The sequence below is a fragment of the Gracilinanus agilis genome, chromosome 5, assembly GCF_016433145.1.
Source record: "Gracilinanus agilis isolate LMUSP501 chromosome 5, AgileGrace, whole genome shotgun sequence".
In the NCBI taxonomy this organism is placed as follows: domain Eukaryota; kingdom Metazoa; phylum Chordata; class Mammalia; order Didelphimorphia; family Didelphidae; genus Gracilinanus; species Gracilinanus agilis.
In genome coordinates this window covers 107,696,010-107,714,124 of record NC_058134.1, presented here as the reverse complement: position 1 = coordinate 107,714,124, position 18,115 = coordinate 107,696,010, and the positions used below count along the sequence as shown (strand labels likewise).

The following is an 18,115-nucleotide window of genomic DNA, read 5'->3' as shown; positions in this document are numbered from 1 at the left end:
TCTCTCTCTCTCTCTGTCTCTCTCTCTCTGTCTCCCTCTCCCTCTCCCTCTTCCTCCCTCTCCCTCTCCCTCTCCCTCTCTCTCTCTCTCTCTCTCTCTCTCTCTCTCTCTCTCTCTCTCTCTCCACCATCTGATTCTCCTTTCCCCACTGCCTTTGAACATGAGATCCTTGAAGGGAGGAATGGTGTTTTCACCTTTCTTTTTATTCCCAGTACATAATATTGTACCCTACATGTGAAAAGCATGTGTTGACTGACTGAGCTTGTGTAATATAGACTGAAAAATAGATGAACAAATACCATATGAATGTAGTGGAGTAGACTTTGCTGTGAGGAATGATGAATGCAAGAACTTTAGGAACACATGTGTAAACTTGCATAAAGTACAAGTGAAAATATTCAGAGTGAAATATTCAGAACCACAGCAGTGATTATTCTTCAGTCATTTCAGTCACACCTGACTCTTCATAACCCCATTTTGAGGTTTTCTTGGCAAAGATACTGAAATGGTTTTCTATTTCCTTCTCTAGTTCATTGTACAGATGATGAACTGAGGCCAGCAGGGTTAAGTTAATGTCTGAGACTGGATTTAAACTCAAGAAGATGTCTTCCTTATTCCAAGCCCAGTGCTTTACCCATTGGGCAACTTATAAAAGTATGCCTTTGCTTATAAAAGTCTGCCTTTAATTGTTTTTTCAACTGAGTTGAATTGAAGTGAATAAGGGTAGAACTTTCTGGAGGAAGTCTTTAATCATATTTTTAAGGAGAGGAACATGGATTGGGTACAGAAGATTCATCACCATTTTTTTACCCCCAAGTTCTGACTCCATTGTAATATGTATATACAACACTATTTATCCATCTCTTTCCAACTTCTTTTGGAAAGCAGAAAACTTTTACTTTTTTTTTTTTTGAGTTGTTTCCCTTCACACTTTGGGTATTTATGGGTAATTTTAGTGAAATCTGCTATTACTCCAGGGTATGTCAATTTTTTTTCTGTTTTCTCCCCTATCAGGGTTCACTGCTCATTTGAACAGACTGCCTACCCCCTCGATATTTGGAAATGATATTGCCAACATCATCCTTACAGCAGAATACCAGACAGCCAATCGTTTCCACTTCAAGGTTTTTGACTTTTTGTTTGTTTACTTGAAAGTGCAAATGTCTCTGAGAAATTTAGGGATTAATAGTAGCAGTAAGAGCAAGAGAATCTTGGGGCTGGATGACATCTTGGAAATTATCTAATCCAAGTCCTTAACTTAGAAATAAGAGAACTGAGGGCCAGAGAGATGAAAAGACTTGTCCTAGGTTACACAGCTGTTGAAGTGGGACCATGGTTCATCTTGACTTACAATCTATCTTGACATTATTCCATAAAATACAAACAAGATAATGGAAATGTTTTCTTTATTAATAATGTCAGTCACACTCCATAATCAGGAGACACCCATATCTCCTTATTTCATGAGGGAGATGTAATTGATTGTGTGTCCTTTGTGCCAAGTATTATAGGGAGAAACAATGGGGAAGCTTAGAGTTTTAAAAATGGAAGTTAGTACCTTTCACATATGGTCTGCATCTGGACCTATGATTTCTTTTGAATAGGGAACTCCAAGTGATGAAAACCTCTCTACCAATGCAGTTGAACAATTTTATTTTTTTTTTTTATTCTTACCTTCTTAGTAACAATTTTAAGATAGAAGAGTGGCAAAGGCTAGGTAATTAGGGTTAAGTGTCTTGTCTAGGGACACACAGCTAGGAAGAGTCTGAGGTTAGATTTGAATCCAGGATTTCCCACCTTCGAGCCTGATGGTCTATCCACTGGCAACTAAATTTTTTTATTTTTTAATTTTTAATACTATCTTTTAATTAATTAATTAACTAAGAGCATTTTTTCCATGTTTACAGTATTCATGTTCTATCCCTCCCCTCGATAATTCTTATGTGAGTGATTTCCTAAGAGTTTCTTAGAGGTACTGTTCTAATTCAGGACTTGAACCTGGGTCTTCCTTACTGAACTTAGCTTTCTAGCTGCTGCTTTTTGCCACTTTTTAGGGTTTAATAGATTCATTCATTGAATTGAATTGAAAAGCTATCTGTGTAGAATCATGGCATTGATTCATAAGTGGGGAATGATTTTCATTTTCATGAGTGACATTTACTTTAAACAAACAGGCAAAAAATGGTTACAGAATTTTAGCGGCTACCTAGTTCAATTTGTGCCTGAAAAGGAGTATCATTTAATATATCTTCCTTTGATGACTGTTGATGAAGTAGAACCTACAACCTCCTAAGCCAGTCTATTCCATTTTTTGTAGTTCTAAATATTAAGATATTTGAACTTGAAATAGGCTTAAATTTGCCTCTTTGTAAAAAAATAAAGTAAAAACAACTCTCTGAGAATTGTTGGATTTTCTGAATGTGTTTTGTATTGGTTTTCTTGTTCATCCTTTTGAACAGATCAGTGATCCGAGTGATGCCAGATATGAGGTACCTCATGAACACGTCCAACCGTTTCCTGGAAATGTAACTAATAATTTGAACTATCATGTGGATTATATTGAGGAACCATTTAGCATCAAAGTTACCCGGAAAAGCAACAATCGTGTTTTGTAAGTTTTGTAAGCCTATGTGATGACTGGAACATGGAAGGGGGCTCAAAAATTTGAGAATGACCCAATTTTGGCTTAGGAATGTATACTGTAGCATCATTGGTCAGGGTCCCTAAATACAATGCTTCTTAGCTTTCATCCCTACTTTCTTTCCCTTTCCTTTCTCCAATACTCATTTAGTTACCAAGTAGGGTATGAACTTTTATTTTAATCAGAGAAAAGTTAGAGGGGGCAGCTAGGTGGCTCAGTAGATTTAGAGACAGCCTAGTGATGGGAGGTCCTGGGTTCAAATCTGGCCTTAGATACTTTCTAGCTATGTGAAAGTTATTTAACTCTTATTGCCTAGATTGATTCTAATATGGAAGCCATGAGGTTTTTTTTTTTTTTTTTAAGATAGTTAGAGATGGAGTTATAAATTTTTGGATTGAGAAGACAGTGTTTGATAGGTTATTCATCATTCAAGAATTCGAGTTCATAATTGTGATGATTTATATTACCGTGTCTCAGAGATGACTTGGTAATTGGAAGAGAGGATGAATCATTCTCAGAACAGGGAGTTGGACTAATATAACATATCTCCCTTATACTAATTTACATGTCACCGAGTGCCTCTATTTTGCAAAACACTACTACTGGGGTCCTGAGAGAGATACAGAAAAAGGAAGAAACATAGTCCCTGCAATGAGGAGGTTCCCACTTTAATGGAGAAGACATAATTTATATTTTCAGAAAGCTCCTGGGTGTAAAGGAAGGAAATCTATTCCATTCTTTCAGAGCAAGAGAAGGCTTCTTGGTTAGCTGGGATTTGAAAGAAGGGGAACATATGGATTTATAGAGGGATGGAAAAGTAGCACATTTTAGGTAAAGAAAAAAAAAGGAAATGCTATGGAGGTGGAAATGGAAAAAGAGAACTGGGTAAGGAGATTGGCTTTTTAAGAATATAGGAGCTAAAGCAGTGAGAGATTTCAATATGACCCTTTCAGACCTACAGAAAAATAATATAAAGATAATGGTCTAAAAAGAATATTAGAAGAATTAGACATGATAGACTTATGGAGATAATTGAATGGAACTGTGATGAGTATCCACATTTTCATGCTGGTATGGCACTTTTATGAAAATTGTCCTTGCAGAAAGATTAAACACATTCTTTCCTGAACCAAAGCAATAAAATTATAACTAATAAAGGAAATTTGAAAAAAGATTCATACTTAAATGGAAACCAAATAATTTGATCCCAAAGAATACACCATTTACTAAGATGAGATCGAAATGGATACAAGACATAGCCATAAAAGGAGATAATCATAAGCAAGTTAGAATAACAGGAAACATATTACTTAATCAGATTTATGGATAGGAGAAGAATTTATAAATAAATAAAATATAGAAAGATTATGAGGTATAAAATGGATAACTATGAATATATTACATTAAAAATTATTGTTCAAATAAATGTTATGTAGCCAAGATTAGAAGGGAAGCAGTAAGCTGGGGAAAAAATTTTTTTTACACTTCTATCCAAGTGTTTTCTTATCTAAAAAAAAGTTTCATATCTAAAGTATATAGAGACTTTTGTCAAATTTAAAATAAAATAAGCCATTCTCCAGCTGATAAATGGTCAAAAGCTTCTAATAGAATTTTGGAGGAAGAAATCAAAGCTATATATAACTATATGAAAAAAATGCTCTAAATTATTAATTAGAGAAATGTAAATCAAAGCAACTCTGAGATATCATCTCACACCTATCAAGTTGGTTAAAATGGTAAAAGGGCAAAATGACAAATTTCCAAAATATTTATAGCAGCTCTATTTGTGGTGGCAAAGAAATGTAAATTAAAGGGATGAGCATGAATTGGGAAATTGCTAAACAAACTGTAGCATATGATTATGATGGAATATCACTGCTCTGTTAGAAATGATAAATAAGCTAATAAAAAACCCCACAGAAAAACCTACATAAAGTTATGAAGAATGAAACAAGCAGAACCAAGAGAACATTATATATATGGCAACGAATATGGTTTGAAGACTAACTTGTATCTATATACCTCCAGAGAAAGAACTGCTAAGTAAAAATAAGCAAGACATAGTTTTATGTATACTTATATCTTTTTGTCAGATGATGGCCTTCCCTAATGGAGAAAGGGGAAGGAGGCAGGGAGGAAGTTACCTAGATATTTTAATGCAACAAGTAAACAAATAGATTTAAACAAACAAACAAAAAAGAATGAGTGGATCAGAGAATAATGAGAATTGCAATTGAAGTGGACACTAGAGAATGAGGAAGAGAAATTGGTGGGGAGAACTTGAAGGCTGGGATAGGAAATTAGAATTTGAAATAATAGGCAGTGGGGAACTGTGTCTTCTTAAACAGGGGTGACAATCTGAATGCTGTTTAAGAAAAAAATGTTACCACTTGTCTGGGAGTAATTTCAGGGTGCTAAAGGGCTATATGTTTAAAGTCTGATTAAAGAGAAAAATATTATCCATGTTCTGGAAATTAATTGTCTATGGAATAAACAAGTTAGCTTGGCAAAAAGTTAGGACACAAAAGGGACTCTATAGTCTCTGAGATATAAGTAAAAGTTTTCCCAAGCAGAAATTATCTTTACCTTTTATTTTTCTGTATCATTCTCAAATCTATCAGGCAGTTAATTTCTGTTTATTATTTGGTCAAAATTAATCTCTCTCTCTCTCTCTCTCTCTCTCTCTCTCTCTCTCTCTCTCTCTTTCTCTTTCTCTCATCTTCATGTGTTCAGATTTGACACTGGTATTGGACCCCTCCAGTTTGCTCAGCAATACCTGCAACTCTCTATCCAGTTACCAAGTGCTAATGTGTATGGCTTAGGGGAGCACGTGCACCAGCAGTACCGTCATGACATGAACTGGAAGACTTGGCCCATCTTCTCTCGGGATACTACTCCTAATGATGTAAGACTTTGGAATGACTTCCTCTCTATCCAGTCCTTACAGAATAATAAAATCACAGAACCGAAAGGGACTACAGAATTCATCTTGTATTTCTTTCTCTGACACCCTCTACCCAATGCCTCCAAATTAGCATTTAGCTTTATCTTGACTTTCCTTTGCCTTTATCAATTATGGGGAAAGTGGGATGAACATATTTAGCATGTGGACTAATCCAAATGTAGCAGTTATATTATCTATGTTCTAAAATTATCATTCGCCCAATTTTTCAGTTAAAAAAAGGCTGCTAATCTAAGCACTGGCTGCTAGATATTTATATTTTTTTCTGATAGGTAAGGATGGAAGGATAGTGACAAATATAGCAGAATTTATTCAGACTAGTCCCTGGAAGGTCTGGATTATTAAAAATAATAATGAACTTATATATAATGCTTAAGATTTACAAATCACTTTACAAATATTGTTTTATTTTATATTCATAACAACCATGTAAGGGAGGTAATATTTTTATTCCCATTTTGTAGATGAGGAAAGTAGTTAAGTAATCTAGGGTCACATAACTAGTAAGTATTTAAGACTAGATCTGAACTCAGGACTTCCTGACTCCAAGACTAAAACTATATTGACTGTACTCTCTAGCTGCCTCAAGAGAATTATTTTTTTAAGCTAGAAGGGGATTCAGGTTTTTTTTTTCCCCAGGGGTTCTTTTGAGGAAAACAACATGTCATGAAAACATGTGGGGGAAAAATAGTGTTTTCAGAGTCTATATAATGGCATAATGTTTAAGCTGTGCCACTTGTAATCTTAGGTTCTAAGAAGCCTTAGAGTAAGTTGAAATCGTGAACATTTAAACTGGTAGAAATAGTGCCCTTCTTGTTATTTTCATGTGCCAAGAAATCTTCTTAGGCAGAAGTTGCATGTACACTGAGCTAACCAATGTCAACAATTTTTGTGGTGTTGAAAGTGAGGAATCTCAGCTGTTTATCCTTAGTTTAAGTATTATCAGAACCATTATCTTAACTCTGTCAGCTTCACAAGTGTCAGAAGCACTTTAAGATAAATCACGGATAGTTCTTTCTAAAACACAAAGGTCTATGTAAATCAAGGTTAGAACAAGGCAAAGGATAGTAAATTAATTAAATCCACTTCTTTATTTATATTATTTCCTATTATATTTATATATATGTTATATATAATAATATAATATATATTGTATTTATATTATATTTGCCTATTATATTTCCCCTAAAGAGACAAACTTGTCCAATGACCAAAAATGCATTTTTCCCTATGAACACTAGTTTTGTCTATTTCTCTCTGCTTGTCTCAATTTAAAAGCTGGTCGCATTTAGATAGGCAGTTTATTAGTTAAGCTTGTGTTTGGCATCATCAGGGACTGAAGAAGATGCTTAACTGAGGGAACAGGGAGGAAACACCCTTAAGAGCTGAAGGCTACTTCCCACATGCCATGTATTGTTTGGGATGCTGAAAGCGTACTTTTTTTGTGTGTGTCTGTGGGATATGTGTGTGTTTCAGAGGCAAGACCTAAACCCAGAACTTTTTGATTCCAAGGCCATCTTGCCTCTGTCACATTGCTTTTTTCACATATTAATGAATCTTAATTTGGACCTCATACATGAGTTAAATCTACTTGGAACATATATTTCTTGGAGTCTTCTTTGACATTAGCTCTTCCATCAGACAGCTGCATTTGTCATGCAATTATCTAAGACCCAAACACTTTCATTATCCTAGTGTATAAATAGAAATTTTGTACCTTTGAACTACATCTTCCAGCATCCCTTACCTTTTCGTCCCCAAGTTGTGTGCTTACATTGTTTGTATATAGTTGTTTGTAACCCAGCCCTTGATTCTTTTCTCTTCTATCGAGACTGTGGCTGTGTTGCTCCCTCTTTTACTCTAGCTTTTTTTGTTAATAAATTTTATTAAATATAATACTTGGAGTATTTGGATATTACTTTTTAATCTTACACTAGGATGAAGTCTGTTATATTATAACTTATTTGCTATTTTGCATTTTTTCCCCCCACAGGACATGTCTAACTTGTATGGCGCTCAAACATTTTTCTTGTGCCTTGAAGATACAAGTGGAGCATCCTTCGGGGTTTTTCTGATGAACAGCAATGCCATGGGTAAAGAACTGGATATTCTTAAAAGGGGACCATTTAAAACCTCATTCTCATAGTGAGTTAGAAGGAACCTTGCCTTTAAGAATCATTGAATCAGGGGGGCAGCTGGGTAGCTCAGTGGATTGAGAGCCAGACCTAGAGGCGGGAGGTCCTAGGTTCAAATCTGGCCTCAGACACTTCCCAGCTGTGTGACCCTGGGCAAGTCACTTGACCCCCATTGCCTACCCTTACCACTCTTCCACCTATAAGTCAATACACAGAAGTTAAGGGTTTAAAATTAAAAAAAAAAAGAATCATTGAATCATAGACTTCAAATACTCTGGCAGATTAATTCAGTTGCATTGCAATATGATGAACCTGCCAACCTGTAGCTTTGGTAAGTTAAGACCTTTGTCCAGAGTTCTCAGGATGATTTCACATAGGAAATTGTCCAAACACATCTTTTTTTTTAAAAATCCACATGGAGACAAACTCCATAAAACTTATTACCCCTTTTTTCTCACTATTATTCTATGATGGTGCACCAGGCAATTTAAGCTGCTAGGTAAGTTTAGATTTAGATAACATTTACATACTATTGAACATTAGCTACGTTAAAATTAGTATTGCCAGTAGTAATACTAAGAGACCAGCAGAGATCATTGTCATCTGGTTCAAGGTCATGAGAGTTCCAACATGAAGAAAGAAAGGATGTCAAAAAGCCAAGTTAGTTGGCCAGAGTGCTTATGGAAATTTTATTTGAACTTTTGATTCATGAAAACTTTTTGATGCCTTTTATCCCTAGTCAACAAATCCAAGACTTGATTCCATTCCACCTGGCCCCCACCATGGGATATGCTTACTTTAAAGGGATCATGACCTCTTATAATGGTCCCTTATTCCATTATAATAGGAAATCATCTAAATTAGTACCTGAGTTTTCATCTATTATGTCTAAAGTCAGAGCCATATTCTTTCAAACAGTTTGGTTGGGTTATACAAAGTTATAAGGAGCAGTAATTGTGTCTGTGGAACATTTATCTATTTATCTATCACCTACTTAACCATTTATCCACTTATCTCTCTGCTTGCTATATATCTACTGATTCATTCATTTCTTCATTCTTTCATTTATTTACTTATTTTTATCTATCTATCTATCTATCTATCTATCTATCTATCTATCTATCTATCTATCCATCTGTCTATCTGTCTATCTGTTGTAGGTCTGTCTTTGATATTGTCTATATCAATCTATCTGTCTGTATCTATCTATCTGTATCTATCTCTCTATCATCTTTTTTTCCCCCAATATATCTCTGTCTCTCTCTAATCGTGGAATGATTGGCTTGCCAGGAGAAGAGGGTCTTGGTCTCCTAGAGATGCTAGTGTTTAGACTCTTAGATGAGAAAACCCAGGAGAGGTTCTTGATGGGACCTTGCAGGTTGGCATGGATGGGAAACAAGTATTGCTACAAGGTGGAAGTATGTACACCCATGCAGATGTCCTAATTAGTATCTCATTTAGAAGGACTTTGGCCCTGACGCTGATGCCTGGCCCTCTGATTATCAGTTACTGATAAATCTCCTACTGATACTGTGTGCTGAGTAGGTGCCATACTAGCCATTAACATTTTATATATTTATTTGCATTTAAAAACAAAGATAGGAAGATAATGTTACTAAAGGTGAGCTATTAAATTATATCCTGGTATGTGTATATTTTTTCCATATTTTTCCATTATTTGCACAATTTTATTCCTTACTTTTTTGATTCCAATTTCTTCTAGAGGTTATCCTTCAACCTGCGCCAGCAATCACTTACCGAGTCACCGGGGGCGTTCTGGACTTTTATGTCTTCTTAGGGAACAATCCAGAAGAGGTTGTTCGGGAATATTTAGAGGTATGTTGAAATATGCTTAAGGATTAAGATCTAGAAGGAGTTTTAGACATAACCAACATTTTAGAGACAACCTTTCCAAAAGCATATCTGTTCCATAAAGGAAAATATTTCTATAGAAAGATAACGAAGCATCATTATGATTAATTTTTTAAAAAAAAACTTTCTTTCTTAATAACAACTCTTAAGACAGAAGAGGTAAGGGCTAGGCAAACAGGCTTAAGAGCCCAAGGTCAAATAGCTAGGATATGTCTGAGGTCAGATTTGAGCAGAGGTCCTTCTGGCTCTAGACCTTGTGTCCTATTCACATGTGCCTATTTACATATCGTATTTTTAAAATCAAATTTTCGCTAGAATATTGAAAAGGTTAGCATTTAAAAGGTCAGATTTTTCGTTTTGAAAAATCTGGTAAAAAAGTCAGTTCATCTTTGACCCTTGGGAAGATGGCTAGCTCAAGATGTCAACTCTCATTTTGTCCTATAGCTTTAGTTTCTTGTCCCAGTGTCTTATTAGAATTATGACATGAAGTAAAATATTATCCTGAGTTTCCTCTCTGTTTATCTCACCTGATGTTGAGCAGGGCCAACTAACTAAAAAATGCAAAGCCAGGACAGAGAGAGGATGATGAGAAACCATGAGACTTGGCTACATTGATTCTGTGGCCGTGTTACTGTGTGTGTATGCATGTTTGTATAACAGAGAGTATTCATTGGCATAGATTGTCCTTCATCAGATTGATAGCATTCATGACACTATTAAAATTTTAAAAAAAAGAATGGTTAAGAAAAAGTGTTTTATTTTTTGTTACCCTGCCATGCCTTCCCTTCTGTTCCTTCTGCATTATATTTTGCCACAATATAAAAATAACAAATGTGGAAATCAGGTGAGGAAGATTTTTTTTTCTGGTGGAGAGAGAGGGAGTGGCATGAGATGGAAAACCCCCAAACTCTCTTTAAGTCACTGTGATGATTATATAGATTGAGATAATTTTAAGGCCAGATTATATTTCCTCAAACACTGTTGAATAAAAAGGTAGTAAAACTGTGGGTTAGCTTGTAATAAGCAAATGATTTTGATTTTAAAAAATGTCTTCTATTATGTACTCAGCACTATGCTAGGTACTATGATGAAACTAGAGAGAGATAGGATCCTTTTGTTCAAACTGCTGACTAGTCCCTGTATGAGATAATGTTATGAAGGGTGTCTACCCCTCATTAGAAAGGCTATAGAATATTTACTATGCCTGATTTTTTTGTTGCCTTTAGCTCATTGGAAGGCCATTCTTGCCATCTTATTGGAGTCTTGGATTTCATCTCAGTCGCTGGGTATATGGAGGTTTGGCTGGGATGAGGGAAGTCGTGGAGAGAAACCGAGCTGCTCAACTTCCCTATGTAAGAGAAGTTTTTTCTTTTAAACAATTCAAATTTCTCTGTCCTTCTTCCTAAATGTGTTGCTCCTTTGTTCTATGCAACACCTTTCAGGCTGAGTTAGAGCATCTTGACTCTCCCTACTTGCTAGTTCACTTTTTTCTAAGAGGAGGGAAAATTTCTTTGGCTTACACTCAATCTTTTGTTCCAATTCCTGCTAGACTTGGAAAGGAAAAATCTGTACATACTTTAAGAAAAAATAATATAGGACAATCTGGAAATGGATTTGAAAGCAAAATGTGTATGTCTATTCATGGCTGATTTGGAACTGATCATGTATTTGCTTTTAAAAATATTTAATTTTATTTTTTTTGCAAATCCTTACCTTGTGTCTTAGAATCAAGTATTGGTTCCAAGGCAGAAGAGTGGTTAGGGCTAGGCAAAGGGGGTTAAATGACTTGCCTAGGATTCATAAAGTTAGGAAGTGTCTGAGAACAGATTTGAACCCAGGCCCTCCTGTCTCTAGGATTGGCTCTCAATCCAATGAGCCATCTAGGTTTCCCTCAATCCATCAGGTCACTTCACTGTCCCTCACATGTAATATTTTCTCTGTTCTTACAGGATGTTCAGTACTCTGATATTGACTACATGGATGAAAAGAAGGACTTCACTTATGATAAAGTACTATTTAGTGGACTCCCTGAGTTTGTTGAGGATTTACACAACCATGGACAGAAATACGTCATTATTATGGTATGTTTTTCCTCTCCATCCCAGCCTATAAGCCTGATCCCTTCCTTTTAGCTCAAGGATGGTTCCTCTACTCTATATCTTTTTCTCTTGTAGGATCCAGCCATTTTCAGTAACTCTTCCAACTATGGTCCTTACATTCGGGGCTCAGACATGAAGATATGGGTCAATGCATCAGATGGAGTGACGCCATTAGTTGGGCAGGTAACATTCTGAAAGAGCCAGAGATAGTCTGAGGGACAATGAAATGGTATCATTCTTATAGGTTTGGAATTACATGATCCTTGGTTATAGAGCAGAATTCTGTTAGTATATATTGCAATACCAATTTTGCTATTCCAAGAATCAAGATATGTTCCTGTTCTTCTCACAATTTAATAACCACCAATTGTGGAAATTTGATTTACTGTGCTGAGCCTAAGAAAGGTATAATCTACCAGACCTCAATATTATTTCAAGATAGAATAAGAGTTAGATTTTATTCATTAATGGCCATGCCTTGCATCTGTGGAGGACGCACAAATTCTGATGAAATTGCAGATCCATCAAAGAATCAGCGATTATGGAGTAAATTTCTTAGCCCGTAACATTGTTTTACTGGCTTATTGATTTTCCTTTGACACTGTCTGTGTCTCAGTGATGATTCGCATGATGTGGCTAAATTTCAGAGGTGTGGACCAGGTTTTCATTCTATAGGAAAAATGTTCAACTTGATATCATTCTAACCATGGGCCTCTGGTCTTGCATGTTTGAATTACAGTAAATAAATAGTACAAAAAAAAAAGTTGTATGTGTTTGACTCCTAATAAATTGACCTGAATGGATAGCTTCTAATGAACTCAAAGCCATTCGAGGAAAACTTATGTGTCAGCCTGAGAAGTCTTAGGAGATACTAGCTCTGACTTTTATGATAAAAAGAAGCAACAGTTCCTTGAACCTGGTGGCTTTAGTGCATGGAGGAAGAGAATGAGGCTTTGTATGGACAAAGTAAGAACATGCCTAATTTGAGAATCATGAAATTTATTTATAGTATCAATCAATCATTTCATAAGCATTTATTAAGTACCTAATATGAAGTACTCTTCTAGAAACTGGATCCATAAAGAGAAACATTCAAAAGACTTGGATTGTCAATATTTTTTAGCGCTGGAAAAACGAAATGACAGTTCCAAATATAAATGGCAATTGATATCTATCAAGAAATGAATGGAAATGTCAGGCAGCATTTGCCAGGGGCTAAACTACAAGAGAGTAAGGCTGGATCTGGGTAAAGAAGGTAGGGCAGGACTAGGATAAACTCAGAGGAAGAAGGAGAGAATTTTTGGAAATGGAGAAAATAGCAGAAACCAAAGTACAGAGATGGAAATGGGCACTGATATGGGAACAAGTTAGTTTCAGGGACTTACTGTGTAAAGGAGGGAATCATCCTTGATTCCTTTTTCTCCTTCTTTCTCCAAATCTTAGATCAGTTATGTTGACTTCCAGCTTTAACACAATGTCTGGCACAGAGCCGGCACCTAATAAAGGTTTACTGACTGACAACTCTCTTCCTTGGTGATGGACTGCATATCTGTCATCCAATGACCATCCTAGCCAATTGCTAAAAGGTTTATAATTAAGAAGTTGGCTACCAAATGTTGATTTTTTGGGGGGTCAGGTTAATAATTTGCATCAGTGAAGAAAGTATTTTTTCAATATGGATGAAGTAACAAATTTTTCAAAGTATGTTTCTCACATTCCTCCTTTTCCATTGCTATGATCATCCTCTGTTCTAAATCTTCATCACTTCATGTCTGGATTATTATTATTATTATAATTGTTTAATTGGCCTATTCCCTCTGGTTTTCCCCGTAAATATAACATGGCTAGATTAATTTTCCTAGAACACAATTCTGTGCAGTCCTCTTGCCTAATCCTTACTCTTCCCTATCTAAAACTTTACATATTCTCCTATTGTGTATAAAATAAAGTATAATTTCCTTAATCTGACAGTCAAAGCCTTATAGACTCTTTCTAGGTCTTTCTCTCACTTTTCTTCAAGATAGTAATAAAAAAGTTTGCACTTACATAGATCTTTGAGGTTTGTATCTTGTTCGATCTTCAAAACAATCTTTGCAAGTAGGCCCTCTTATCACCATGTATAAAATGAGGAACCCGAGACGGGCAGAGATTAAGTGTTCTGATCAAGGTTACACATTTAATAAGTGCAGGTACTGGAGAGAAGGAGGGAAAGAATTTTAATATAAGAAATAAATGAACCAATAAATATTTTTCAAAATGGTAAAAAAAGTCTGAGAGTGAACTTGAACTCAGGTTTTCTTCACTATAGTTCCACTGCTCTCTTTTGTGTTATTTAGCTGTTTTTGATTAACTCTGCCATATAGAAACTACCCAGAAGTTTTGAAATGTTTAATTTTTGACACCTAACTGCTTTGTTTCCAATTTTTTCTTTTTTGAGATTTTAGTTAAAACTTTTTACTATTATTCCTGGGTAGAACATAATAAGGAGTCAGTAAAGAATAAATAGATGAATTTTCATTATTAATGTGTGAAATAAGTCAATATCAATTAGTAAATTAAGATTGGAAAAATTTAGTGCTCTATCTCTGTATGGAGAGTCTTGTCATTATTCTTATTAGTGGTACTCTATCAATTAATTACTCAAAAAATGAATACCTGCTATGTGCCAGATATTGTGCTGGGTACTGGAGATAAAAATGTAAACAAGAAATAATCCTTGCTCTCAAGATAATTATATCCTCTTTCATGCCTCCTTTTTTGCAATCTGAGTTAAGTATGAGGATGTTTGATTCAATTCAGCCATTATATATTGAAATGGAAGTTCTTTAGTCTGACTTTTTTTTTCTTCATTTCCTTCTTAAACCCTTACCTTCTCTCTCTCTCTGTTTTTAACCTTTATTTCTATCTTAGAGTCAGTACTGTGTATCAGTTCCAAGGAAGAAGAGTAGTAAGGGCTAGGCAGTGGGGTTAAGTGACTTGCCCAGGGTCACACAAGCTAGGAAGTGTCTGAGGCCATATTTGAACTCAAGACCTCCTGTCTCTGGACATAGCTCACTATCCACTGAGCTACCCAGCAACCCCCCCCCCCCCACCCCCCCAGTCTGACTTTCTCAGCAATCATAGCCATTTTCTTGCTTTCCTTTACCATGAAATACATTTTGTGGGACTATTTGGCTACTACAAAAAATATTTTTGGAAGGTTTTATAGAATGCTTTGGATTTCAAGTCTGAAGTCTGGTGTCTAGACAAGAGTATAATCAAACATTTAGTGCCATTTTCAGTGCTGCTATGTTTCCTCCTGATGGGTTTTCATTCATTATAACTGAATCCCTCTCTTTCTGCTGCAGGTGTGGCCGGGCCAGGCGGTCTTTCCCGACTATACCAATCCGAAGTGTGCTCAGTGGTGGGCAGAGGAGTTCAGACTCTTCTATGAGGAGTTAAAGTTTGATGGAATCTGGATTGTGAGTCATCAGGATTGAGAGTTATTAAGAGAAACAATATTCAGAATGTTGACATATTTCTTGCTTTTTTTTTAATATCTCAAGGGATAGAGAAGGAAGGAGGAAGGGCAGCTGGAAGAGAGAAGAGTGCATTAGTCCATATTATCTTTTAGTGACTAAATATTCAAATAATGTTGAGATAAATAGCAAAGGCAGAGTCAGAAATCTGGACCTGGAAGAGCTTTTAGAATAAAAAAAAAATCATTAAGTATTATTAAGTCCTGAGTTGTCAGGCACTGTGTTAGAAAAACTTAAAAGTTTGGTCAATTTTCAGTTGTGTCTGACTTTTTATGACTTCTTTAGGGTTTTGTTTTTTTTTTTTTGGCAATGATATTGGAGTGGTTTGCCATTTCTTTCTCCAGTTCACTTTAGAGATGAGGAAACTGAGGCAAACAGGTTTAAGTGATTTGCTGAGGATCACACAACTAGTAAGGATCTCTGAGGCCGGATTTGAACTTGAGTATTCCCCACTTCCCCTTTGTTCTAGACGTAGGAGATTCACAGACAAAAATGAACCAGGCTTTGCCTTCAAGGAGGTTATGTTTTTTTGTGGGAAAAAATGTGGGTGCAAGCAGGTACATATAGAAAATTTACTAAGTAAACAGCCAAGGTATTTAAAGAGGAGGCACTTGAACCATTTGACTCTCTTCCGTGAAAAAAAAAAATGATAGCCTTCTTCTTAGTAGTTAGGTCTGTACCTATAATAATGTATAGAGTACCAGCTCTGGAGTAAAGAAGACTCATTTTCCTGATTTCAAATCTGGCCTCAGATATGGATGAATTAGCTGTATGACCCTGGGCAAGTCACTTAACCTCGCTTGCCTCAGTTTCCTCATCTGTAAAATGAGCTGAGGAAGAAACTGGCAAACCTCTCTGAGAAAATTCTAAATGGGATCATGAAGAGTTTGACATGACTGAAAAGAATGAACAACAAATGGACTAAGGAAAAATAGAGCAGGTGTTAAATTCAAAAGAACAAAGCCAGCCACAATGAGAAGTGGAGAATAATTTAACTCCACTAAACAAAGAAGTCCTAAATAGATAGAGAAAGCTGTTGCAAATCCATTTCACTTTAGGTCCATTAGCCTCTATTTTTAAAGGGTATAATGAACTGGGTAATGCCTATGGTTTTTTTTTTTTTTAACTAAATAGAGGCTTCACTAATACCTTGTGCTCTTTTTCTGAATTTTTATTTTATTTTGTCTCTAGGATATGAATGAACCCTCCAACTTTGAAAGTGGTTCAGAATGCTCACCTAATAACCTGAACTCTCCCCCATTTGTTCCTAGTAAGTCATGGGGCTAGTCCTTTGGATGGGGTATAGACCATTACAAAGCCATCACGTGCTTGTTATTCTAGGCGCCCCCCCCCCATCTTAATGGATTCTAGCATAAATGTATACAACGAGAGAGGATATTGGGTGTGTTTTCACCTTTTGCTAGGGGCAGGCAGCACTGACCCATGGAACTAAATTGTAAAATAATGATAGTGATTGTAATGATTGCCATTATCACAGCTTCTATTTGTGTAACAATTTACAATTTACAAAGCAGTTTTGTCATGTGTAGGTAGTAAAAATAAATGTTTTGGAGTCCATTTTATAAATAAAGAAACAGAGGCTCAGCTAGGCTAGATGATTTGCCCAAAGTTGCTAGTGAGTGATGGATTCTGAGACTCAAACCAGATGTTCTGAATCTAAGCCAAGTACTATATCACTCTATCATGCTGTCTTGTAGCCAAAAGGAGGTGATAGGTCCTTTGCAGTTATAATGCAGGAGAATTGTGGGAAATTAATCAAGAAAGCTAAGTGTTATAAGAGCAAGATTACGTAGACCCTTGAATGTCAGGCTAAAGAATCTGGGTTTTTTTCATTAGAAAATGGGGAACCCTTGGTTTCTGTTGCATCTGGCTATGGCATGTTCAAAACAAGATTTTAGGAAAGTTAACTTCATCATGATATATAAGATGGATTAAAGGAGAAAGAATAAAGCCAGATGATCATCTTTAAAAATTATATAGAACTTGAATTTTGGATAATTTTTAGAGGATGATCAATGTCATAACTTTTGCTGATAGCTTCGTTTTTCCTCTTTAGGAATACTGGACAGATATCTGCCTTTCAAGACCCTTTGCATGGATGCAGTACAGCACTGGGGCAAACATTACGATGTCCACAATCTGTATGGCTACTCAATGGCAATTGCAACTGAAGAGTAAGAACAGCATTCATTGAATTGGGTTCATCTGAACATCTGTGATTTTGGTTTGTCGGTTTGCTAATTGCTAGTGAGCCCTCATCTGTAGTGTGTGGGAGCAGAGGTTTAGGGTGGAGCAGAAGACTTTAATTTTTTTGCAGTATAATTTGGGTGGGGGTGAGGAGGAGCTGCTTGGAAAAAAAGGAAATATTAATGACTTGGTATATGAAAAGTATTCATTGATTTAATGGAATGTGAGAATGTTTTGTCTCAAGATGGGTGTGGTCCGAGAAAGGAAGCTAAGGTCAAGAATAAAGAAACATTTCTACTGGAGAAAGACCATTCCTTATCACTAATTTTTGCCTTATCATTTCCTCTTTCATGGCAAATTATTTCCTCATTCCATACTGAACTATTTAAATTATAAATAACCTTTGATCTAGCATCTTGTGGGTAACTTTTCGAATGATTGAACACATTTCACTTGAATGAAGGAAATAACATAACAGTCAAAGAAGACCTAGGGGAAAGGGCATTGTTAAAGAGCAGAATTTTAAAAGGCCACCAGGATCCATGGTTCTGGTCCTCTGACATTCCAGTGAAATGACTGATGTGCAGGTCAGATTTCATGGCAGCCAGTAGCAAAGGACAAAATTCTTGTGAAGAATATTGTTTTAACTAAGTAGGACATTGACCAGGATTTGGAAATAA

The 18,115-nt window shown here is 35.9% G+C and overlaps 1 protein-coding gene across 1 annotated transcript in view; it reads left to right on the top strand.

Annotated features, from left to right (window-relative positions):
* LOC123249910 (maltase-glucoamylase, intestinal-like) overlaps positions 1–18,115 on the top strand; it is a 183,852-nt gene that overhangs the window by 46,430 nt on the left and 119,307 nt on the right. The window contains exons 3-13 of the mRNA XM_044679001.1: positions 1,015–1,124; positions 2,460–2,611; positions 5,375–5,546; positions 7,597–7,696; positions 9,462–9,574; positions 10,837–10,962; positions 11,560–11,691; positions 11,785–11,892; positions 15,057–15,170; positions 16,419–16,497; positions 17,305–17,422. Coding sequence (XP_044534936.1) covers positions 1,015–1,124; positions 2,460–2,611; positions 5,375–5,546; positions 7,597–7,696; positions 9,462–9,574; positions 10,837–10,962; positions 11,560–11,691; positions 11,785–11,892; positions 15,057–15,170; positions 16,419–16,497; positions 17,305–17,422 — 1,324 coding nt within the window. The remainder of the gene's footprint in view (positions 1–1,014; positions 1,125–2,459; positions 2,612–5,374; positions 5,547–7,596; positions 7,697–9,461; positions 9,575–10,836; positions 10,963–11,559; positions 11,692–11,784; positions 11,893–15,056; positions 15,171–16,418; positions 16,498–17,304; positions 17,423–18,115) is intronic.